At 39.6% G+C, this 26,943-nt stretch overlaps 1 protein-coding gene across 5 annotated transcripts in view; it reads right to left on the minus strand.

Moving 5' to 3' along the window:
- Positions 1-14,248: 14,248 nt before the first annotated feature.
- vps8 (VPS8 subunit of CORVET complex) overlaps positions 14,249-26,943 on the minus strand; it is a 75,894-nt gene continuing 63,199 nt past the window's right edge. For all 5 annotated transcript variants that reach the window (XM_030070009.1, XM_030070007.1, XM_030070011.1 and 2 more), the window contains 5 exons: positions 25,427-25,596; positions 24,575-24,740; positions 20,513-20,566; positions 19,325-19,405; positions 14,249-17,504 (listed from right to left, as the gene is read on the minus strand). In XM_030070009.1, coding sequence (XP_029925869.1) covers positions 17,361-17,504; positions 19,325-19,405; positions 20,513-20,566; positions 24,575-24,740; positions 25,427-25,596 — 615 coding nt within the window. In that variant the 3' untranslated portion in view covers positions 14,249-17,360. The remainder of the gene's footprint in view (positions 17,505-19,324; positions 19,406-20,512; positions 20,567-24,574; positions 24,741-25,426; positions 25,597-26,943) is intronic.

Genomic DNA, 26,943 nt, shown 5'->3' on the forward strand with positions numbered 1-26,943 from the left:
AAACATTATTTGTTGTACTAAAATTACATAAAAAAAAGTTTTCACTATCAAATTGTATAACTACATTTTGAGGTGACAACAACAACAACATCATTATCTGCCCACTTTTAATTACCTTTTCTTTTTTGTATTTTTCCTTCCTTACTTTCCTTCATTAAATTTATGCATATGTATTGTAGGCCTTTGTTTACACTACTGCATGTGTTGTGAAATGTGACACTGAGAATTTCTCAATGAAACCATCATCATTCATCTGTAGGTGGGATCAAAATCATGCTGGTTTTTGGTGTCAAATCCAGTTGGACCACTTTCTCCTGGAGGATCCGTTCTGAAAAAACGGCATCTGGTGACATGGTGCCTCAGTAAAAACTTGCCAAGTGCCAATGCCAAGTGGTGCCAGATGCCACTGGAATAGCCTAGGTCATGCAACCACCAACACCACGGAGACTTGGCAGGAGGATAGACTACACTTTGATTACCTGTTCAGGATGCCCTGCTGTTTCTGTCATGGTTTTGTGTTTCTTGTGTTTTGTTTGGTCCTGTATCTGTTTCAGGTGTTTCAGGCTACGTTTACATGTACACGGGTATTTTTAAAAACGGAGACATTACCCTTCGTTTGTGCCCTTCGATTACACGCAAACGGCGAATTCGCGTCTGAAAACGATTCTTTCTAAAAACTCCGACTTAAGTGGAGATTTAGGGAAACTCCTGTTTGGCGTTTGCATGTAAACTGAGAAAAACGGAGAAATACAGAGTTTCAGGCAGCCGACGTCACATTATGCGCCAAAAGTGCGCGCAATGTTTACATTTGGCTATGGTGATCATAGACATGATATACGTATATTATGTCTATGATGGTGATGATCATGGATGCATTCACAGTAGCAGTCGCATTTCTGTTGGTGCAGACACTTTCCATATGTTTGCATTTGCAAATACAGCTGCTTTTTTATATCGAGGAGCAGAGATGAATGAGGGCTCGGAGGTCAGTCTCTTCCCTCCAACACAAAGAGCCAGTCCTCGTCTCCAGCAACATCGCCGGTTTTGGGTCCGACCTGGGCAGACTGCTGTCTGCTTTGGCTTCTGATTGGCTTGCATGGTTTTCTCCTTCTTCCTACCCCTCCGCCCATAGGCTTGGGGTAGTTATGATGGCGCTCGACGGCGTATTTATGCGGGTTGATGTAAACGTAAACTTTTTTGAAAACGATGCCGTGTGCACGGTGTTATTTTGGAAAACGGATGGAGGGAAATATTCGTTTCTCAAAATACCCGACTACGTGTAATCGTAGCCTCATTTGCCTGGTTCCGTTCAGTGATTTCAGCTGTATCTTGTTTGCTCCTCCCAGTGCCACACCTGTCCTGTGTCTGTTAATCATCCCTGGTTGTTCTGATCCCGCCCAGTGTTTCCCTCAGCCTCTCCTCTGTGTTCTCCTGTCTTGTGCTCCAGCCCCTTCCCCAGGTGGGTCTTGTTTGCTCATTAGTTCTTGTGTATTTAAGTCCTGTTTTGAGTTCTGTTCCTGGTCGGTTCATTGTATTTTGTTGTGTTATGCTATGCTTTGTTTCCTGCCCTGTGTTTCTTGTGTTTCCTGCAATCCCTGTGAGTGATTAAATTTTTGTTTGCGGCTCCTGCATTTGGGTCCTCCATCCACCCCCCGTGACAGTTTCTATTGTTGTCATTTGTCCCAGTTTGTCCTTATCTCCCTGTCTCTGTCTCTTTGTCTCTCTCTCTCCCCTCCCACCCAATCAGTAGGGGTAGATGACCGCCCGCCCTGAGTCTTGGTTCTACCTGAGGGTTCTTCCTGTTAAAGGGGAGTTTTACCTCGCCACTAGCTGGGTTTCCATCCAAATATATCGAATTTTTTGAGCGAATTTTGTAAAAATGCGCAAAAGAAAATGCAAATTTATGCCCGATTCCATTAGTTTTGTTTTGCGATTACTTGGGAGAAGAGTGCGCCGTGAGATGACGCCATAAGATAGCGTCTGTGTGTCGACTGAACAACAACAAACACTCAGCTGACACTCAACAGCTGATCATGGACAGATTCCTGCTGAACTTGTCGGCTCTTGGGAGAAGTCTGCTTACTATTTAGGCAGCGCTAACTTCGTACCGAACCATCCTAAATAAGGAATAAGAGACTAATAAAAATATTAATAAATAATAATAAAATGTGGCGTAGAAGTGTGACGTGGTATCCGGTCTAGTCATCGTTTATTCGCAAAACCTGTTTCCACAGCAAAAAGTCACATTTTCTTTTATCGATACGCAGAGAAATCCGCCCCCTCCAAGCGTAAAAACTTTTTTGCGGATTTTCGGCCGTTTTTCGAATTTCTGGCGTTTCTATCCAAGTTTGTTTTCGCAATTTCTGAAAATGCGAATAAAAATAGGTGGATGGAAACCCAGCTACTGTCACCAAGAGCATGCTCAGGAGGGAATCTGTTGGGTGTCTTGTTTTTTTCTACTATAATTTGTAGAGCGTGGTCTTTACCTGCTCTACCTGTAAAGCATCATGAGATAACTTCTGTTGTGATTTGACACTATATAAATAAAGTTTGATTGATTGATTGACACATGCACTGAGGAGACTCATGTCATACAATTCATGCACACATGACAGAAAGTGGAGCATGTGTCCAGCTTCAAGTTCCTGTGTGTCCTGTGTGGTAAAGAAGGCCCAACAACATCTGGACATCACCCTCACCTGGGCTGCCCCTATATAGACACACGCACACACACACTGTCTATTATCTCACATCTACTTTGCACAGAGAGCCGAGCAGCACTCATAACCCCACTCTGTGGCCTGGGACTCCCCAGCACTCACTCAAAAGGACAAAATGAAATTAAATGAAACAAAACTAGAGTCGGCTCAAGCCAGACCCATCTTCAGAAACAGCAGCTGGGGAAGCAGCTATAGGCTTGTTGCTCATAATTATTGACCCAGACAGTCTTCTCCAGAGAGAGCATGAGGTGTTTTCAGTCAGGTAAATCCATTCCAGATACTGCTCAACAGGCAGCATGTGAAGACAAGGGCTACTCTGTTTACGTTGCTCACAATAAATTTAATAATTTCTCCTTCAAATTTCTCTTTTTTCTTTATTGTCGAGCCCAGTATCTCTGTTAACAGTCTCAAGGGGCTTTACATACCCACATGTTTACAACAAACAGATGACACCCCCTGACTAAACTGCTGTATCTTTTTTAGTACTCTGAGAGAGTTATTTTTGTCCTCTAACACATGTACATTTGTTTTAATGAAGAAAACAGGCAAGCTCAAGCAATCTACCTCCATCTCTGTGGTGGCCACTGCTGGTTTTAAGTTGAGCTATTATCTTTACAAAGCAACACTTGCTGGTTGATGTTAAACCTCGAGTGGATTAAGGTGGTTATTTTAAAGAATGTTGACTGAGGGGGAAAGTCTATATTAATGGCAGAAGGCTAAGTTAGCATTTGGAGCATCCAGCCAGTATCCAGCACCCAGTAATGAGAGGAAGATGGCACCACCACTGTCCTGCATAATGGCTGGGGAGGAAGTGAAATATTGTTTTCTTTTAAATGGGTGAACTTTCCCTTTAACCTCTTCTTCTCCTTGTTATTCTCCTGTCTCCTTTGTACCATGCAACACGCTGTCCACAACAAATATTCCCATGGGATAATGATATCATCCGTATGGTGGGGAATCCTCCTTGTTTTGTTTTGTTGCCATCTCCTTACTTGTATGTTTTACATATTTCAGAGGAAACTTGGCATTACTGAATATTAAAGTAACTCATTAAGATGCATTTCTGGGTTTCCTAAATGCTCTCCAGCTGTAAGACATTTTTAAACCAAATTTAACAGTATCCAGTTATATTTCTATCGATCAGTGGAGTTGAAGAATCCACTTAGTACCTGTCAACATGAGCAATGCTTTAGCAAAGGTGGAAACCGATGAGTAACATGGATGTATGGTGTCATGAAGATAATTATAAAATCTGTTCCAGCAAATTTCCTCCCTCTCTATTTTCTTGTCTTTACCCTTCTTGCCCTGTATCATCTGACCTTGTCATGCTCTTCTCTTCTTCCTTCTCCTTTTATCTGCTCTTGTCTCCCTCCTCCCCACCCTACTTTCAAAACTTCACATACCACATAACCTCACTTCCTCATCCTGGCATATCTCCCTCTTACTTTCTTCCCCTTTTCATTGTATTTTGCCTATCTTCTTCCTTGTTTTGTCTTGTTGCTATCTCCTTACTTGTTGTTTATTTCCCCTCTAGACATCCCCAAAGTTGCTCCCATAAAGACTGTGTTAAAAACACCATCAGGACTGCGCAAGGGATTCAAATCAGTGGATGTCAATTTTGGTGTTTGGCCACCTCAGAATGATGCATCTTAACTTGTAATGTATACAAACCTGGTGTTTTCAGCTCATAACAAGTGAGCATGTCACCCTCCACAAATGATACAGGCACCCTTAACACAACACAAATTATGATTATGATTATATTTTCCCTATTAAGGCAATCAGTGTGATTTTTTGAACACCAGAACACAGTACCAAAATGTGAAATCGAAGATATTACAGTTCATAGAAGTTTTTCATTTAAGATTTTGACCTTTAATTGTAGTTTCCTGTGACAGTGTATTAATGCCACTGTAGGGAGAAAAAAAATATGGAGCCAGGTGGAGGATGGGCAGGGCAATACAAAAACTCAGAATTTAAGAGACTAAAGTCAGAAATTTACGAGAAATAAAACTAAAAAAAAAAAAAAAAAAAAAAAAACATACAAATTTGTGAGATAGGAAGTCGAAAATTCTGAGACTATAAAATCACATATTTACAAGAAAAAAATGTGGAAAAATTCTTTTTCTTTTATTAATCTTTCTTGTATTCTTATACTTATACAGGAAACACATGGCTTTGGATCAGTCACACACTGCAGATGCTGCCAGTTTAGTAAGAAGGAAATCCTGGTGAATTAGCCCAGAATCACAATATTGTTTTTGAATAGGCTCAAGTCACGGCAATGTCTCCTCAAAGACCGGATGCTGATGCTAATATTGTGATTCAGAGCTAAAATCACCAGGATTTCCATCTTACTAAATCCCAGAGTAGAAGAAAAAATATTTTCCATTTTTTTTCCTCATAAATTAAAAACTTTAATGTCAGTATTTGAGTTTTTTTCTTGCAAATTTGTGACTTTATAATCTTAGAATTTTTTAGTTTTTTTCTGTGTCACACGTGTGAGTTCCTTCTCGTAAATTTACCACTTTAATCCCAGAGAAAATCAGTTTTTTCTTGAAATCTTGAAATTACCCATTACTCCATTGATCTGGAGGACTTCAGTTTGGATTAAATGCCTAGAAACTCTGTGTAAAAGCGGGAAAGAAGATGCAGATCCCAGGAGAGATGTGAATGGATACAAACAGGGGAAACTCAGATGTGTGGGTTTGACAAAAAACATTAATCTCACCTCAAATTAAATTGGTCTTTTTGGTAAAGTATTCCACAAGTCCTAATATGTAGAGTGATGCTGAGGAGGAGGGAATAATAGAGGTTTCCCTTCAAACCAGCCAAGGCTGTATTATAGGAAAGATCTGAGCAAAAAAAACAAGAGCTTCTGTACACCCTCAGCTCTCTCTGTTGTCCTGGCAACTTGACAGTAAGAATAATTATGAGGTGGAGCTTCCTTTAAAGGAAGAAAACATCTTGATTTATCCAGGTTCCACACAGACCCATCATATCTTGGCCATGTTCTGAATCTGGAATACAGTAAGTTAAGAACACAGCAAACCACATACTGATACAAAGTGAGGCAGCAAGAGTGGCCAGCAGTTCAGCAACACCATAAAAGTAAATAACGTTTCATTGATTCTTCTCTCACAGTTTAAATACATATTCCATTCATCTGTCTATACATCCACACTTCCGTCCTTCAACTTGTATCTATGGTAACAGCTACTGCCACTGACAATGGCAACTAAAGACAGATGACAAGTACTCATTACCAGTCATGACCCTGTGTGTGTGTGTGTGTGTGTGTGTGTGTGTATGTTCAAGTGTTCATTCTTTTCTCTATCATTCTCTTGCTCTTCCTCTCTCCACTTCCTTCTCTTTGTATCATCTCCAGTTGGGACATGTATCCACCATAATGGCACAAGTTGTGTGTGTATGTGTCCTTCTCCTCTGCACACACCTCCACAACTTCATCCCATGTTATAAGATAAACATCTATCTATCTATCTATCTATCTATCTATCTATCTATCTATCTACAGTGCATCCAGAAAGTATTCACAGCGCTTCACTTTTTCCACATTTTGTTATGTTACAGCCTTATACCAAAATTTTTTCCTCAAATTTCTACACACAACACCCCATAATGACAATGTGAAAAAAGTTTTTTTTTTAAATTTTTGCAAATTTATTAAAAATAAAAAAAACTAAGAAATCACATGTACATAAGTATTCACAGCCTTTGCTCAGTACTTTGTTGATGCACGTTTGGCAGCAATTACAGCCTCCAGTCTTTTTGAATATGATGCCACAAGCTTGGCACACCTATCTTTGGGCAGTTTCACCCATTCCTCTTTGGATGGGAAGCGTCGGTGCACAGCCATGTTCAGGTCTCTCCAGAGATGTTCAGTTGGACTCAAGTCTGGGCTCTGGCTGGGCCACTCCAGGACATTCACAGAGCTGTCCTGAAGCCACTCCTTTGATATCTTGGCTGTGTGCTTAGGGTCGTTGTCCTGCTGAAAGATGAACTGTCGCCCCAATCTGAGGTCAAGAGCGCTCTGGAGCAGGTTTTCATCCGGGATGTCTCTGTACATCACTGCATTCATCTTTCCCTCTATCCTGACTAGTCTCCCAGTCCCTGCTGCTGAAAAACATCCCACAGCCTGATGCTGCCACCACCATGCTTCACTGCAGGGATGGTGTTGGCCTGGTGATGAGCGCTGCCTGGTTTCCTCCAAACGTGACGCCTGGCATTCACACCAAAGAGTTCAATCTTTGTCTCAGCAGACCAGAGAATTTTGTTTCTCATGGTCTGAGAGTCCTTCAGGTGCCTCTTGGCAAACTCCAGGCGGGCTGCCATGTGCCTTTTACTAAGGAGTGGCTTCCGTCTGGCCACTCTACCATACAGGCCTGATTAGTGGATTGCTGCAGAGATGGTTGTCCTTCTGGAAGGTTTTCCTCTCTCCACAGAGGAACTCTGGAGCTCTGACAGAGTGACCATTGGGTTCTTGGTCACCTCCCTGACTAAGGCCCTTCTCCCCCGAGCGCTCGGTTTAGATGGTCGGCCAGCTCTAGGAAGAGTCCTGGTGGTTCTGAACTTCTTCCACTTATGGATGATGGAGGCCACTGTGCTCACTGGGACCTTCAAAGCAGCAGAAATTTTTCTGTACCCTTCTCCAGATTTGTGCCTAGAGACAATCCTGTCTTTGAGGTCTGCAGACAATTCCTTTGACTTCAAGGATACAAGGAAGTTTATTGGTCACTATACAACAGGTTGTATAACAAAATTAAAATGTGGTTCCCTCTTGATTGATTTATTAAACATGGCATTTCTCACATCATCAGCACATTTGCTGATGTATGATGTCACTGATGATGTGTATTCTTCAAGGTTGATGTGGTTCTCCTGGGTAGCAGCATCCCTGAACATCTGCCAGTCCGTGCATTCAAAACAGTCCTGTAGAGCCGCTGCAGCTTCATCTGTCCACACTTTAACTGTTTTTACAGTTGGTTTGACCCTTTTTGTCAGCTGGATGTAGGTAGGCAGGAGAAGCAGGGAGATGTGGTCTGACTGGCCAAAATGTGTGTGTGTGTGTGTGTGTGTGTGTGCGTGCGTGTGTGTGTGTGTGTGCACGTGTGCGAGTGTGAGTGAGAGAGCGGTATTACACTTGTTTCTATGTAACTTGCATCATCAAATTTCCACAAGGATGCATTTGGGTAGAAGCAACATGTATGATACATGTTAGAAAACAACATGATATTCTAATTTAGCAGCTAATGCTCATGCGGTTCTAACACAACCACAACACAAACTTAATTGCTGAACAATGAGACTGAAACATTCATTTGGCCGATCAAGCCAGGCCTGCACCATTATTTACTGAGGCTGTTGACATCACAATTATTATATATTTTACTGAAAGGAAAAAAAAACATTTTGAAAAAGGCAATATTGTTTCACACTGTTATGAAGGACACTGGTGATGTTAATTCCTCTCAGTGTTATGGAGTGCTGGATACTGGCTGGATGCTCCAAATGCTTAATATTAGCCTCCTGCCGTTGAGGTGGACTATTATATTTCTGCTGATCTTTTCTTAAAGCAAGCAGTCATATTTTAGCCCTCAGTATATTTTTCTTGCCTTTTATCCAGCCATTATTTTCCATTCATTCCTCTACAATATGAAAAATGAACTTCCAGAGACTTTCCTCACACCAGTATTCTATCAGCATAATAAAGTCGTCCACATTAGTTTTCATAAAAACAGCAGCACTGTTGTGTTTTGGCCTGAAATCAGGTGGAGTGAAACCATCTCTCCATTGGAAAATTGTTCCAGAGGAAACATTTGCTTTCCATAGCCAATTATCAATTCTGTGGTTTATGAATAGGAACAACTTTGTTAGCCACAGCAGCAAAACAGTATAAGTTGGGTGTTTGAACCAAGAAGTCACACTTGAAAATTGTGGGATATTGATTATATGTCGTGAAATCTTTTGACACACATTTGATTATTTGATTTTTGTTTTTTTCCGAGAGAGAGAGAGAGAGAGAGAGAGAGAGAGAGAGAGAGAGAGAGAGAGAGAGAGAGAGTGATGTAAAACGGCTTGTTGTTGTGTCAGTCAGTCGGTGTTGAGCTTAGAGCAGCTCGGACATGGTGGATGTGGAGGACCCGCGTCTCTGTCTCTGTCGGTAACTGTGCAGCGAGCCTCCGAGGAGCCGCTCCTCTGCACGGACAGCGCGTTAGACGAGGCACAATGTCCCGACATCGACACTGTGGACCGTATCGTGAAGGGAAGGCTTCCACGCTAACGACGAGGGGCGTCAAGCTGGACGAAGCTCAAGCCTCCGCGAGAACCTACGCGGGGAGACCGGACTTTGACGGCGGCCGGTCCGCGTGCGCAACGCACAGCCACGGAAAGTGTTTGAAGCTGCACTGGTGCTGTCATCTGGGCTGGTGTCAGTGTAAGGAACTCTGACAGACACATACAGAGAATAGTGGGGCGGCTTAGCTCAATATATCACAACAATCGTTCATTTTGTGATAAAAGCATAACATTTGGTAGATGTGTTGGCAGATATATTTCAAACAAATCTGGATGTTGGGCCATCACAAAATCGCCCCCTAGTGGCCGTAGCAGGCATTTGATTTGTTAAAATGAATAAAAATATTAAAATGACTCATTAAAATATTTTAAAAATGTAAATACACATTAAATTAAGAAAAGATACAGTTATACACACTCAGTATCTCAAACACTTTCTGTCCCCACCACCACAACCACCACTGCAAGCCAGCTAGCCAACGAGCTAGCTAGCATATAGTCAGGACCGAAAATTGAAAAAGCCCCTTAGGAAACAACATGGTCGGCATTTTTGAGGAAAAGCACTTTATCTGTAGTTTCTGTATGATTATTTAATGCTGAATCCAGTTCTGCCGTATGCCAAGCTGTAAAAGTTACTGTTTAGTCATAATTATTGATTAATTAGCATAGCTATTGATTAGTCGCCCAAAGTTAGAAATGGCTATCAGTTTCCTATTTGTCAATATTCTATATATGATTGTTTGATATCATTGTAAAGCATAGGCGGAGTTTGCAGGGGGGGCAGGGGGGGCATTGCCCCCCTAGCGTCTGAAATGTGTCACTACATTGAGTCAAAAATAGGTCCAATATTTTTTTTTTCCTGTATACATATCTATAAACATTTAAGCAATGCAATAAAATAAGATTATTTTCAGAAATAAATCTGAATTACATTATGTTTGGTATTGTAATAAATAAAATAATAATAAAAAAAAATGTTTGCCCCCCCAGCGCAAATTTCAAACTCCGCCTATGTTGTAAAGGGGACCTTCTCAGCTTTCATTTAAGCCCATGGGTGTCTCTTTCTGACAAACACAGAGGTCACATGACCTCCTTAAACCATAAATCAAACACATTTTCCCACATTTTTCACCTAAACTATACAGTTTCTTTTATCCCTGTGGGATCAAGGGATATCAAGGACCCAAAAGACAACAACCACAATACCTAATGGACTTTGAGGATTCAGGAAATGTATGATATACCCATACTATTTCTTTGTGAGAGGTTATTGTGAGCCTTAAAATAGCAGTAATCGACTCAGGCCCATTCACATCCATTCATTCTCCAGCATTACGTAAAAACAACCTCACCAATTGTTTACTGTAGATATAATGATATTATTACTAATACAAATGTAATAATAATCAAAGGCCAGGTAGACATTTTTCATCAATTTAATTAATTAGTAAAAATTAACTGAACGTGGCCACTAATTATTACAAATATTAATGATAATGATTGGATCAAAACAGCAGTGCATTACAATTTTTTTGTGATCACTTTTTTTCTTCTTCAGTGCATTACATATTCATGCAAAGGTCACTTGACTTTCGGCCCAATATCCAGATTCATTCAACATATATTCAGCAATGAGTGTACCAAATTTGGTGCTTTTATCACAAAATGAACGATAGTTTAGCTATGCCGCCCCACTAACAGACAAATACCTGAGCAATATCCTGAGCAAGGGACAGATTTTGGAATTTACATGTTTTTATGGACAAAGTCAGTCGCATCTGGAATCATAAACCATGACCTATAGAACATCAGCACAAACTTATAAGGTAAGGAGAAAATGAATGTGTGCACTTAAATTTGTGATTCAAAATGTCAGGTGTAAAGCAGGAGGAGGATTTATTGCCAACATGTTTGATCGCCCAAGGCTCCTTTCTGTTTGTTTAATGAACTGTCATTCTTAGAGATCTGTTTCTGGTTCATGAGGATGAGAAAGTAGAGAGCCAAGGAAGCATAAAATCAGTGATTGGGATCCACCTAACGTGGATTGCTAATAAATGATAGTCCACACCTCAAAAATTTTGATTCACCTGAAAACAATGTCAACAATTTTGATTGTCTTTAAAGTCTCTCTAGCCGTGGTTACACTTGTCTTTTCAATGTGTCCTTTGTTACCGGAGCTCAGTGGTGTCTGCATTTGTATGTCCACACTTGACACCTGAATGCGACCGCCTGATCGGATAGTGATTGGTTTTACTCCCGTGTGGATATAGTTTTTACAGCTTTATTCTTTAGCAGTCTTCTATGCCGTTTTTAGATGCTACATTTTTCTTTGGCACTGCAGCCAAGTTCTTGCATAGCCCTCCTTTATCATATTGTTGATGAGGACCCTCTTGTATTCCTGCGTTTTCTTCTTTCTTTCTTTCTTCCGAGGAAGTCCTACTTCCCATGCACGAAAAATCACCAAATTTTGCACAAAGGTCCAGTCCCATGCCAGATTACCTCAGATGCAAACACAAGCCAATAGTCCTGATGGTGGCGCTATAGGAAGCCTCTAAATTTCAAAACTTTGAACATTCATAACAAATCAACCATATGTGCTACAGCTGCAACTTTCATTAAAATGTAACCCCAATACTGAAGAAACTTTTGTGCACCTAAACCTATTGCAAATTATGAAATCCATCGCTCTGTTTTTTTCAAAAACTGTAAAACTTATTAAACCTAACTCCTCCCACAATTTTTGCTCAAATGTCACCAAACTTGCTACAGAGCATCTTCAGACTGTCCTACACAAACGATCCACAATTTCTTGACAGCATTTTGAATTTTGCTCTTGTGAACAATTGGCGTCAATGCAAGAATGGCATTTTTAAACATCAGTTTTTCACTTATGGAGCAAATCAATCATTGTTAAAAACAAATGATCAACATCTCCATGCTGTCCAGATGCAATATGTGTATTTTCAGATTTTTGTCTTAATAACTGAATTTTTGACAGCTGTTTAAAATCTGCCTTTCCATGCATGGCTGGCTGCTGTCCTGCAGGTCAGTGATTGGCTCAGTCAGTCTGTGAAGCTGCATGTGAAGTTTTAGCTCAGTGAGATAGAGGCCAGGCCTCGGTGTCGAAGATTGTGAGTTCAAGCCTCAGCTTGTACAACATTCCCATGTGCGAAAATTCACCAAACTTTGCACAAAGGTCCAGTCCCATGCCAGATCATCATTGTCAGATTTTTGACTTGATGACTGATTTTTTTTAAACAGTGGTTTGAAATCTGCCTTTCCATACATAGGCGGCTGCTATCACGTGACTGTCTTAGTCAATTTGTGAAGCCTCACATGAATTGATACTTGCCAATTAGCTCAGTGAGATAGAGTGTTATCCTTCATGCTAGAAATTGTGAGTTCAAGCTTCAACTGATGCAAAATGCACATTAGAATGCCATCTTTCTTTTCATCCTCCTATTCTCCACTTGTTGCTCAGAATTGCCTGAAATTGCTCATGTTGTGTGGCTGATGAATCCCAATGCCAGCAACATCAAATCTTCTAGCATACACACGCAACAGTAAATGCATTTTGTAACCACGGCCTATTTTATCTTTGTTTAAAATTGCACTTATTTGCAGTTGCATTTTATGACTCACCATTTTATCACTATTCTGTGGCACTTTTTAATACAGTCTTTCCTCTATTTTCTTTTTCTTTGTTTTGCAAGGCACTTTGGTTACATTGTTTTTGACAAGTGCTATACAAAAAAGTACATTTATAATTACTATTGTTGCTTCTGTTATTACTAGTATTATTACTAGTGTTGTTCTTCATTTCTATATCATTCCTGTGGATGTTCGAGCTACAGACTCATCACTGCCTGTAGATGTGAATGCCTTGTGAGAAAGATCAGGGAATTGAGAAAAAAAATTACAGTAAGAATACATAAAACAACATGAATTCATGCATGAAAACTGATTACTTGGCATGAGTTCAAACTCTTTCGTTCATGCCATGCATGAACAAGACATTAATTAAAGCATTAACTAAGGTAAGTATATCATCATGAATTAGGCTTATTAAGCATGATCATGTTTTCCTTGCTTGCAAAAAATCTGGACTGAACCAAATCCAACCCAATACATTACAGAGCACATGAAATCATTATGAAGCATCAGTTACTCATGAGTTCATCATACCATGAAGTCATGAACTACTTGATCTTAACTATCTATTATGTTATACACCATCTTGAGTGATGACAGTGAAGTGGGTCTAGTCTAAGACAGTAAGAAGACACATGCAGTACTTCCCCTCCAGTCATGGCTGGTGGTGACACAACACAGTGCATGGTTCATCTTCTGGAATAAGTCTTCTTCTTCTTCTTCTTCTTTTTTTTTTTTTTTTTTAGCCTCAATACAGGTTCACCTCAAGCATCCCAAAGATTCACTTTTTAGTGTTTTCTTGTGTCAATGACTGTTCATTAACATTTTTACCATATTCACTAAAACTTCATACAGAAGGACAAATTTATTAATTTGATCGCCATATCTGGATCTGGTGTTTACAGAAATTAACATCTTAAGGACTTGAGCTTATTAGCAACAAACTCCCTAAGTACATTGAACCTATTTTGTGTATAGATGTGTATAGATATAGACATCATAGCTGTAATAGATTTTTATGTTTTCCTTAATTATGGATATTCTTCTTTTACAGTTAGTTTATCTCTATATCTTTTTGATATGCATATATTAGATCAATATTCTTTCCTGCAATTCGGTGATTGTGTATAGATCTATCCCTTGTATGCTGCATTTTCATACTGATATAAATAAAGACTGACTTTGGGAAAAGCCTACTGTTGAGCCTTCTTGAGGTGAAGTTGTACACTTGATAACCTCAGTGAGTTGCTTACTCTCACCCATAAAGCTCGAGTGAGTAACTGGTAGATAGTGCTGCCAATCTCATGGCCCTCTACATTTATGATAGTATAGCCAGATGTTTTCTATGCCACTCACTTGTATGATAGTTAGCACTATATAAAACTGTGAATTGGGCCTCCAAAAGAGGGCTCACATTGGATTATAGCACAAAGGATAGTAACATCACATCATGTGTATTTATACATAAATCTAATGTAAATATATCCAATCCAACTGTGTGAGTGTATGTGGCTATATATCCATGTATGCCTTGAAAAAGAAGTGAAATAAAGACTGCCAAATAAAATGTTAGAAATGCTTATTTTATTTTGCTCAATCATGTATGTGACAAAGCATGGCATGACAAACCATGAATACATGTTTACCTGTGCACAAACACAGGCATAATAATCAATGAATAGTAATCATCAGCAGGAATTTGACATGAAGAAGCTGAAGCTGAGATCAGTAAGTTCTAGTTTTGGATCAAAACAGTGAAACATGAGTGGTGCTGGATGTCATGGTTCACCAGGCTCTTCCACTGCCAACACTGCCTCTGTCTGCGCTTTGACACTGTGAGCAGCACCAGCAACAACAACACAGGTTCCACTGACTGGCCCAAAGCTCTGTGCTCTGCAAAACACAGCCAACATGTGGACACTGGACAACTGAGAAAAGCTAACCAGAGCATAAGTTTTCAGTCTGCCATTCGCCACCACAGCCAGTTTCTGCACTTCCTTGTCTCCTACTGATGTGGCTTGGTTTCATGAAAAAAATGGATGAGAAGTTAGTTCCAAGGGCAAAATGGATAGGAAATTGAAACCAGCCATTCAAAAGCTTCCTGGTTCTCACAATTTCTATTTAAAAGACAATGGGAATAGATGTCTGAAAACTGTTAAAAAAAAAAAAAAATCAACACCAAAGCAGCAAAAAAATTTGATTTGTCAGTTGACAGTTTTGCAGCTGCAGATCCATCAACCAAGTTGCTCACAGTGCGAACAATCAGTTTCTCTTGGACATACAGGTGGGGTTGCCCTGATAAACCAAATGCTGTCACTAGTCAAAAAAATCTTTTTGGGGGCTCCTGTGTTTTTACATGAATAGATCAATATAGGACCAAAAGATAAATTAACCTTCTTAACTCAATTCACTTCATTTATTTATTGTTTGTTTGTTTTTGGCTGATTTTCCTTGTTCTTCTTTTTTTTTTTTTTTTTTACATTTTTTTGGGGGACACTTATGGTAATTTAATAAATGGTAATTTATGGAACGACTGTATATAACTGATTTATGTTCCTTTTTTACTAGCTTCGTGAACATTCCTTTTTTACTAGCTTTGTGAACATTTTCTAGTAATTTGTAGGACAATTTTCAAATATTTTTTGTGATTTCTTACTGTTTTTTGCAGATTTTTTTTTAAAAATAGTTTTGTTGGAATTTAATATATTTTTACTTTTTTTTTTTTTGCAAATTTTCAGATCATCTTGCTTATTGGCTTTCTACCTGTTTTTTGATCAGTTGCAAATTATCAAAAAAAATGACATTAGTAAAAAAAAATGAAAAAACAAACAGTTGGCTAATTTTAAAAAAGTTTAAAAGAAGCATAAAAGTTTTAAAAAATGACAAGAACACCATATTTATAATTATTAAAATGATATCTATAAAATATTGGATCAGTGATCACAAGCATTTAAGTGAGCTTTCCAAGGGGAAAAAGAAATGACCGGTTGTGGGGGCCCTACATTGAAGAAGGAAGGGCATTAGGTGCTGTGTCTGATCTGCGTTGTGGGCCTCACCTGACAGGACTGAGGGCCAGCCATGTGTTTAATACTCCTACATGTTTCCAGTGTTTTCCTAACAGCAAACTGCTGCCAAGAACAATATTTCCCATAACCGTCTGGTGACACAGTGAGCTGGCTGGACATGTCCTACTGGGTATGTTGGCAAGACACATTAGCCGAGGTGGAAGCTCCCTATCACACATCCAGACTGGTGTCTCTGGTTTCAGAAGGTAGACAGCATGCCCAACAAACTCAATTCAACTTCAGGGTGCAGCAGTATCATCAACAATCACGTGTATTGCTGTCATAACAGTGTATACAGCCGCAGCAGCCAACTGTCCTGCTGTGTGTTTCCCATAATGACAAGAAGTTTCTGGCTTTGAAGGAATATGAAGCTAGAAGAACAAAGAGACTAATAGGGCATGTTACATCATTCTGATTGCTGTGCAACTTAAAGTTTAACAACAACTAGCTCAAATATGTAATTAGCATTGGCTAGCTAAAGTGAAGTGACCAAAACTCTAACTGAAAATCAAAATGGATCAGAGAAGGTTTGTGGTATCTCTATGGAAACAGAGGAGCAGGGTAAATGACGTCATGAACAAAACACCCATTCTTATCATCTCATTCAAGAGTTCCATCTAGACAAGGGCTATTTTCACATTGCTGTAATGCTACAGAAATTAAAAAAGGACCATACCAGGGATTTGGAATGTTTGAACCATTCACATCAAATTCCCTACATTTTACACTGCAACAAACCATTTTGCAAATAATGTGAGGGTGATAAATATTTCAACATCCTTTGATTTTCAAAGTTGAACTTTTGGTTGAAACAGTTACCTTATAAAGTTCTGCATCTACGGCTAAATTGTCACCATGCATAAACCACAGAACTGATAAGCAGTTCTGTGTAAAGCAAATGTTTCCTCATGGACTATTTTCCGGTAGAGAGATTGTTTCACTCCAACAACAGTACTGCTGCTCTTAGCAAAACTAATAAGGACAACTTTTTTACAGTGATGGAATACGGTTGTGAAGAAAGCTTGAGGTCTCTGAAAGTTCATTTTCATATCATAGTGGAATTAATGCATCCTTATGGCTGGATAAAAGGGAGGAAAATGATATTGGAGTCTTAAAATAGGACTGCTTACTTTGATAAAAGATTAGCAGAAATGTGAAGTTTGTGCATTTTGTAGATACAATGCTAAATATGCAAAGTCCCTCATGTGGTCCTTTAAGAAATGTTCAGCTTAAAGCCCAGGGCAGCATCACAAAGCACACCATGTCCAAACCACGACCATGACCAAGGCATCGTACACAGGGCATCATATGTGGTAATAACCTTGTTTGTTTGTATTTTAAGTCATATGTCTGGCTGCACTGCAACAACCAGTAAAAGATGTTGCTTACTAATCTAGACCTTAACCCGTTGCACTTGACAGATGTGACACAGACAAACTTGTTTCAGTGCATCACTTGACCTTATTTTGTCTCTCTGTATTCAAAAAGAGACTTTCATTTTGTACATGAATTAATGTTAACCAGAAAACACATTTGAAATACTGAGGTTTTCCCAACAAAAAACAATTTGCTCTGGATTTGGAGGTTTACTCTTGTTTTGGTCATGATGCTATTCTTCGACCAGTGGCGGAGGAGAAAGTTTAAGCTGGAAATTCTCATTGTTAAAAATACTTCCTGTCCCTTGTTGGGTAGGGTTTACAAGCCCCACCTTCCCGTTGCTATGGCAATGAGAGAGCTCAGAAAGGATGGCCAACTGGATGGAAGAAAGAGAAAAAGAGAGAACAATTAACATGTGAAAATAACTCTTCAGCATTCATTCCCTCCCGTCTCCCATCCATCAATCCATGAGAGTCAGACGAGGAGAGAAAGAAAACTAAAATGGGGTGAGGTCTTTTTATCTTTCTCTCTCCTGGTCTAACTCTCATTCACACCACATGCAAGTGCCTGCCTTTCATCCCCTCAAAACAGGCACATGTGCACACACACAACCACATCATTATGGAGAGTACTTGCATAATGTGACAGTTGAGCATAATGTCAATTGATATACAAGTTAAGCATACACAAGAGTTCAGTAGAATATCAATAAGCCATACACTGTATTTTGACATGATGTCTGTAAATATTCCAAAAACATTTCCACTGATTTTAATTGGTGACATCATTTTTTTTGAGTAGAGTATCAATGAAATATCTGTAGATGTTCAACTTATACAATGTGTCTCTGCCTTTGGATATACAGATTCAAGTCAGTAGATATTTTGCTAAATGTTTTATTAGCACTTCAAAAAATGAGCTGCTAAACACCGAATATACTAAAAATAAATTCAACTATCTAATAAACGTTTCATCAATAATAAGACATGTTTATTTATTTTGACATCTACAGACATTCTTTTGCCATGTTATTGACAGACACCTGATGTAATACTTAATATCTGTTGAATATTAACAGCCATGTTGACATCTAGTTCTAGATCTATGGACATAGTGGAGAGGCTGCTATGCATAGAAATGAGCTGGTTCCTCCCAGCCCAGGAGGTGTGTCCCAGCATATCCCAGCTGGCATGGGCAGACCTCAGGATCCCCCAGAGGGAGATGCAGGAGCTGGCCAGGGGAAAGGATGTCTGGCCTGCCCTTCTCAGCTTGTTACCACTGTAACCCAGTCACAAATTAGCAGTGTATGAGGGATAATGGAAGGATGGATAAAAGTCAGGGCGAGAGAACATCTGTGGAGTGTATACCCCCCTGCTGTGGCAAAACCAGGAATCACACTTGGGTGTGGACTGGTTCTGGACCGAGACCCTGTGAGGAGATGGTCTTGGCACAGTTACCGACAAACTCTGGAATGTTTAATTTATGGTGTAAGCTTGTACTTTGTGATATTTGGCTACACAAGTAAAACTTACTTAACTTGAACTGACCTAGATCCAACCCAACTACAGTAAGCACTGTGCTGGATTGAAGCAGTTCCAGTAGCAAGGGTCAGCATTATGGACTAGTAATTCATATCACTACTGATAAACAGGTGATGCAAAGGATCTGCTGTATTTGATATGATCTGCCTGAGAAGTTATAAAGACAAAAAAGAATAATAAAAACTAAATAAATAAAAACTACAATTTAGTTGAAATTCCACATTTTATCATTGCAGTACGAACAACTGTCACAGCTCCATATGGAAAAGTATCTATGTGATTGTAAATGCCAGTGAGCCTTGACAGTAAGAAACTGACCAAGTGACCAGGATAGCAATGATGAAATTGAGATCCAGGAAAAAGGGAAGGAAAGAATGAGAAAGAGAGAGAGAATCAATGAGGCTGAGCAAGAGGCAAAAGAAACATGACAGGAGAGAGCTAAAGAGAGAGAAGTTAAAATGGACAACGAAAGAAGAAACGCTAAAAACGATCAGAAGAGCTAAAGAAAATGAGATTTTGCACTGAGAGTGTGGTTAGAGTGTGTGTTGAAGGAGAAGTCACTCTACTCATCTCTTCACACTTTAAAGAAATCGAAGCGAAATAAAAGGAAAGAGGGGTTTTTGTTGCCTCCCCCAGAGCTGCACAAAGTGCCTACCCTGGATGGTCCTCGGTACAAACAGCGTAGCTGATCCCAGGACTGTTCTTGCTGGGGGTCCAATGTTGCCTCTACAAGTACCTGAAACACAGCAAAGACCAATGGGAAGTGGAGTCAAATAGTAGATGCAATGATGCTCATTGTTTCTGAGTGCTGGATACTGGCTGGATGCTCCAAATGCTAATCTGCCATCGGTGGACTGCCCCATGGCTCACAATCTGAAAAATCACTGCCTTAATCCACTCACTTTTTTTTTTTTTTTTCCAAATTTTACAACGGTGCCCCAAATAGTATAGAAACTGCTGATTGTTAAAACATCAAATCAAAACAAAACAAAAAACAGTAGAACTATTCATTTTCCTGTGTGCTCTAAGCTTTTTGTCCTGGTCCTCAGGCTGACAGGGGAAAGGGACATGAAATCTTGTTTCTCTTGATGAAACAAATGAAAAAAATTGCCAGTGGGATACTCCCACTTGTTTCCAATACAGTTTCACTTTCACACTGAATATGAGACTAAATGACTTGTTAAGAGGAATATTTTTTACAGTGCTCTCCTACAGGATCCCATGATGCTCCTGGACCATCAGAAAGAAAGTCACTCCAATGTATCAAGAGTCTGCTAGGTCAGAGCTGTCTGGTAAACATCCAACATGCCAACACCTCAGCTCATCCCTCCTAATGCTGAGAAGCAGCGGCTGTTCTCTGAGCTTTTCACCCTAATACAAATGATGAGGCTTACAATCTGAAGAGGAAACTTCATTTCCACTGCTTATAGCCCTGATAGACACCTTTGGTCATCTCTCTTGTGAAAGTAGCCCTTTAATCTGTCCCCAGCAAAACCTCTTGTTTGTGTCAAGAGAAATCAATCAACAGGCATCTCTGGATGGAGTCAATGGCCAATGGAAAAACAAAATCAACTGCAGCATTTTTGTTCTCTTCTGGAAGGGGAATGCATACAGGAAGCAATGGGGCTTATGGGAAATGTTGCCTTAATATGGAGAAACAATAACACTGAGAAGGTAAACAGAGGCTACCAACTGTCTCCAGCATGCTCTTAGTGGTTTCGAGCCATTGAATATACCAATGTATAATGATTAATTTGACCATGACATATTGATATTTGAACAGGCAGTTAGGAGACAACATAAAAAGCAGTATCATACTGTCTGGGCTCTGGCAAAACCTTACCTTTTTTCCATGAGCCTCTGCTCCTGTTTCACGATGCACTGATGTAACATGAGTCTGAAACAAAGAAATGGGTGAGTAGGGGACTAAGGATTTTAGTTTAGTGAATTTATTTCAGTCATTTTCAACTTGCAGAATCAAATACACATATAAATAAACAATATCTTATACCCATATTTTTAAACAATAAATAAATAATATTTAATTTCCTTTCAGTACAGAAAAACCAAAACAAATATATGATATATACAAATAGGGGAGGGTATTGGGAAAAAAAAAAAAATGCATGCACTTCCAGTGCCGCTGGGTATTGCATATTGCTTATTGTTTACTGTTTGTTTGTGTTTATGCTCATCTTTTTGTACGTGATGTGCTGCTGTTCTGTCCTTGTTATGATATTTATGTCAGAGAGTCTACCAGGACAATTCCTATCAACTTGTTGACATGGCAATAAATCTATTGAATCTTGAATCTTGAATCTTGATCTTGAATCTTGATAATAAATTATTGATATCAATTCCATTATCGATTCTTCTTATTGATACAATTCTCTTATCAATTTTAAGTATGTGATTATGTCCCTGGGAAAGACAGGGGGTGGTGAGATGGCTGTCCCATACAATAACCCATACATAACCATACTAACCCTAAACCGTTAAACAACCTTAATCCTCACATAACCACACATGACTAGCATAGCTGCCAACACTCCTGTTTTTCCCGGGTTTCTCCCGTATTTTAGACTCATCTGCTGCCACCCTCCCATTTTGCCTTTTCTTCCGGGAATCTCCTGTAATTTACAAGTCCCAACTTTGTTTGTTAATAGTAATGACAAACGCACAATAACAAAGGTTTTATTTTGAAAGCTCAGACCAGAAGCCGCCGCAGCTCCGTTAGTTTAATAGAAGGTGAAACACACGGCAAAATGTTTTTAACTGTAAATCAAAGTGCACTTTTTCCAGCCTGTGTCAGACAATGCCGAGTTTACTGACTAATTATTAAAAACCTGGATGTGTTGTAAATCTTAACCCGCTTGGCAGGCACTAATATCCCTGCACATCTTCTGCTGCTGATTGATTTTGTCGTAGCTGATACTACCTTCATTAGCTGGCTTGCCAGCTCAGGCTGTCAAACACTCGGCACTGTTGATGTTTAACGCCGTGTTTGCTACTAAGATGTTACAGCATATTAGACGTATTTCCTCCTTTACACATTATTTCTGCCTTGCAAAAATGGCAGGTTGCAAAATTGCTGTCTTTTTTGGTAAATTGTAGCCATACTTTCGACCGCTTTCGTCTGCTCTTGTCCATGCTAGTTCTGGTTGAAGAGGACCTTTATTAAATTTGCAGGATGCAGGAATATGAGGAATCGTTAAAGGAACTGATAACGTGTAGACACGAATGATTCTGATGGATTGAGTCATTTTGGACTTCTTTTTGGACTTTTTGGAGTCATTTTGGACTTCTGGTTCTTGATTCCAACCCTATATACAAATATACACTGACCAAAAAGGTATAGACTGAAGCTTTAGCTTATTTTGCCTATCCTTCTTAAATTAATAAGCTTTCGTCAGCTCACGTATAAATCAAAGACACAAAAACAAAATATGTGTATCTTATACATACAGGGTATAAGAATTGTTCTGACAGTCCGCTACCTCAAGGGACTCAATGAAAATGAAATGTCTTTATATTATAGACTCTCTGGGTCTCATTCATAATAATATATCATAATTATTATAATTATTTATTTATCCTTTATTTTACCAGGAATGTCCCATTGGGATACAATATCTCCTTCTAGGGCAGGGGTCGGCAACCTTTTTGACATGGAGTGCCAGTTTGAAATTCTCTTGTCAATGAGTAGGCTAAAACAAAGTTAAATTATGGTATGACACAGTGGTGTAGTCTGGTTTATTCTAGTGGGTATACGGGCGCGCACGCCTTGCTGACATGGGAATGTCTGTGATTCTTGACTTGATTGTTTCTTTGTTTGGCAAGTTTTCAAAAAGCATATCTGAGCAACTGGGAAAAGTCTCCTTAATATATTCTCCACTGGTGAACGGCTTTCTATGCTTAGCAATGCAATGAGCAATGCGATAACTAGCTTCAGCGGCAGAATTTGTAGCAGTGGTGAGGTTTTTGAGCGTGCTGGCCTGGCTTGATTCCCATACCTGGACACAGCGCGTTTAATCGACTTTATCAGCATGGTCTGTGAAAGCCGTCTGGTGCTTTTTCTCAAAATGTCGCTTAACACTTGACGTTCGGCACACAACATTCTCAAAACATAAAGTGCACACGGCACTGTTCTTCTGAGACACAAAACCAAACTCCTCTGTCCAAGAGGGCTGGAATGCCCTAACTTTAGCTTTTTTAGCTGGCAGCGTTGCCATCAGCAAGCTAACGTTACGGTTACCACATTTGAAGCATCTGTCTATGTGGTAAATATGGGCGGGGCAGCGGGGCAGCAGGGCAGCGGCTGCACCTGCAAAATGCGGTGTGTGGGCGGGAGTTTGCGCTGTCAGTCAAACTCACGCTGTCACTCATAGCTGGTACCATCCTTGACGGGTGATTTTAAACGATAGGCCTACTGAGAGGGCCTTTGCCAGTGTGCCAATGATTATGCTGCGGCGTGCCAACCGTGGCACGCGTGCCTGAGGTTGCCGACCCCTGTTCTACGGAGTCCTAGTCAAGAAAAAGAAAAGAGTACAAATTCATCTTTAATATAAAAGTCTGTAACAGTTCACAATCAAAGTGGGTCATGGTCTGGTCTATTTCAAACAGGAATAAATACTCTTGGAGATGTTTCTGAATGTCATCTACCTGTCTCCTAGACCCCATCCCAACTAGGTTGTTTAAGGAAATTCTACCCTCTGTTGGCAAATCTTTACTTGATATGATCAATCTGTCTTTATTAACAGTCTATGTACCACGCTCCTTTAAACTAGCTGTGATTAAACCTCTTCTTAAAAAAAATACCTTAGATCCAGGTGTTTCAGCTACCTACAGACGATTTCTAACCTTCCCTTTCTCTCCAAGGTCCTTAAGAAGTTAGTTGTCAAGCAGTTGTGTGACTTTTTTTATTTATTTAGAGAGGACAGTGCACATTAATTAACATTCCTGTAAATGTGCCAGTGTTAGCCAGAGGCTAGTTTACAGCCGCAGTCTTCCGGCATGATGTTAAAGAGCCATTAAAATATACAAAAAGGGACACAAGGGTCATAATACATAAAAACAGGAACACAGGAGACATAAAACATTCATAACAATAGTCTATTTGAAGATTTTCAAGTGTGCATCACAGCACAGAGACAGCACTGGTGACTATTTATCATAGTTATCCTATGCATCATTGTTGCACTGTTGTTTTTCTTTTTTGTGTTCTGTTACTTGTGTGTTACGTAATGCGCACACGAAAATGCCGCAACAAATTCCTATGTGTGTTTACACAATGGCAAATAGAGGATATCTGAATCTGAATCTGAAGTTCGCAAGATAATGTGTAGTTCTTAAGAAAATAATGGGGAATAGCACTTGAGAACATTCTTATGAACTTCTGATTTTTTCCTCTTACGAAATGTCTTAAGATTATTAGTAAGAACTTTTTAGAGAATCCGGCCCCTGGATGACTGAGAATCTTCACAGACATATCTTCCATATACAATATTGTCCTTTCATCACTCACTCATCTTTTAAACCGCTTATCCTCACTAGGGTCGCGGGGGGGGGGTGCTGGAGCCTATCCCAGCGCACATAGGGCGGAAGGCAGTGAAACACCCTGGACAGGTCGCCAGTCCATCACAGGGCAGACACACAAACACTGACATTCACACACACAGTCACACCTAGGGGCAATTTAGCTTCTCCAATTCACCTAACCTGCATGTCTTTGGACGGTGGGAGGAAACGGGAGTGCCCGGAGGAAACCCACGCAGACACGGGGAGAACATGCAAACTCCACACACAAAGGACCCTTCTAGACATATAACTAAGTCCAGCTGACCTGATTCAATTTCCTGGAGGAGCTCTTAGTATCCACCATATATAAACACAAATATATACTCACCTGTGCAAGTGAGGTGCTCCGGCCACGTCCTTGTTCAGTGGCACTGCCCCTGCCTCCCTGGTTGGATGAACACTTGTAGCAGCTCCAGGCCTGTAGGCGCTCTGAACTGAAGCCCCGTCCACAGTCCTTCTGCTGTAGACACTGGCAGTGGTAGAGGTGGCCACAGCTGCCAACACACACATACACACAGACTGATGAATCTGTAAATGTAATCTGTAAATCTGTAAAGGTTCCATTTATAATGATGTTGTCTTGAAGGGATACATGAGATGTAGGACGTGTCTCTGTTTGGTGTCACCATTAATTGGAAATAAGGACTGTGGCTAGAGTTCAGTAAGACAGAAAGAACTGAAAATATTGATGAACAATTGAACAGATTTTCCTGAATTTTAGCAGGACTTGACTACATTACAGGAGCAATGTCTGACAACATTTCTTGACTTTGCAACTATGGCTGGAGACATCATGAAGGTCCACCACAGAATTCTATGTATTAATATTGTCCAAATATGTAACAATCAGCCTAGAAAAACACTTTACTTGAGGAGTCTGTTAACCAATGTTAATTTATGCATTTATTAACATGAACAAGAACACTGACAAAGATCAGCGGATATTCTTTTCACACCAGCCATAATGTTCATGGTACTTTCTTAGTCTCTGGTTTCAGACTATAGCCACAGTACAACATATTTCCATAGTTCTCAAGTGTGGCACACCATGTTTGGCTGATTTCATACAGGATCTATTTAATTTCTAGTAAACTGCTGCCTTCAGAAACACAATCAACTGTTTTGAGTCACTGTTGTTGGGGTGAGACCTCCAATATGGCCACCAGAGTGTGTGAGTCACCTGAATATGATGATCTCCTCAGCTGAGTCTTGCCTCCTCTTGTACTGCTGTAGACAGATGTTACAGTGGTCTTGTCGTGGGTGGAGCCCCCTAGTGACAGCAGCTCGCAGGTGAGCCAGGGACCAGTGGAGATCGTGGTTCAACAGACTTGTGGTGGTTTCCAATAAAGTCTAACAGAGAACCAAGCTTTATTAATCAAGACATATAAATCTGTCTTTTAACCAACAAACACACAAAGCTTCCTATAGATAGGATATACATGAACAAAAAGGAACAAAGAATACATTTAAAGACTGAGGAGCGAGGACAGGGAAAAAAGGTGAGGGCTGAGGTAGAACATTTTTTTAACCTCTTAAACTTTGAAAGGGATGCTGGTATTTTCAGCTGACATACTGTCTCACAGATGCTGTAGTGGGCTCAGTGTTAAAGCTAGAATGATGACCTGAGGAATCCACTGATACCAGACATGTCATGCTGGGTCATCAGCAAATTAAGACAAAGCATTAGTAAAGAGCAAGTGTTTTAGTTTCCAGAATTTCCCTGGTTGGGATCAATAAAGTATATCTATCTATCTATCTATCTATCTATCTATCTTCTACCAAAGTAACACAAAGAGCAAGTTTTGAGGTTAACTTCTCAGACACATTTTCAAATTCAAAAGATTTTATTTATTTATTATTTTTTTTAAATCATGCAAGACAGTATTTATATTTGCCTCCTTAATAATGTTCCACGTTAGGCTAAATTTTGCCAATGGGAAAATGGCATGGTCATTTTCAAAGGGGTCCCTTTGACGTTCCTCATTGTCCGTGATGGGAACAGCCGCTTCCAAGAAACCGTAACATTTCAGAGACCACTAAAAGTAAATTTAAGACTGAAAACGCTGTACTCACTGAACTCAAGACCATTTTACCTGGAGTTTAACTTGGGAACCCAGGAGCTAATGGGCGGGCTCTTATGCTGAAAGGTTTTATTTCACCCTCTGAACAAATTCACTTCAGGGTAATTTTCCTTTACTGTACAAATTTTTGAGTCATTTTTCTGGAATTTTTTTGTAACTTTTTACCAATTTATTTTAGCATTTGAACACAGCCTGAGGCTGCACAAGATTTTTGATGCTGATCCAGCATCAGCTATTCTGACATTTAAATATATAATAGTATATACATAATATAATCATGAATGAAATTTTCTTGCAAATTTTTAAAATATCTTTGCTAGTTGTTGTCACTATTTCTCTTACTAACAGTCCAGTCATTTTTTGCTAATTTGCTTATCACTTTTTATTCCACGTTTTTGAAAGAAACCAAGTGAGTTTGCTCAGATTTCTGTGGGTTAAATGATATACTTCATGACATGTTGAGACATTTTCAGGGTCTGCAGACACACTGCTTACTGGCTTTCAGAAATTGTAGTATTATTAAAAATAACTTGTGAAGACATAAAGCAGGAAACCTATTTAAGAGGAGAAATTTTGTTTTATTATGACTTTTAATTTCAGTGAGTGTCAATTATAT

This window comes from Myripristis murdjan, chromosome 15 (genome assembly GCF_902150065.1).
Source record: "Myripristis murdjan chromosome 15, fMyrMur1.1, whole genome shotgun sequence".
In the NCBI taxonomy this organism is placed as follows: Eukaryota; Metazoa; Chordata; class Actinopteri; order Holocentriformes; family Holocentridae; genus Myripristis; species Myripristis murdjan.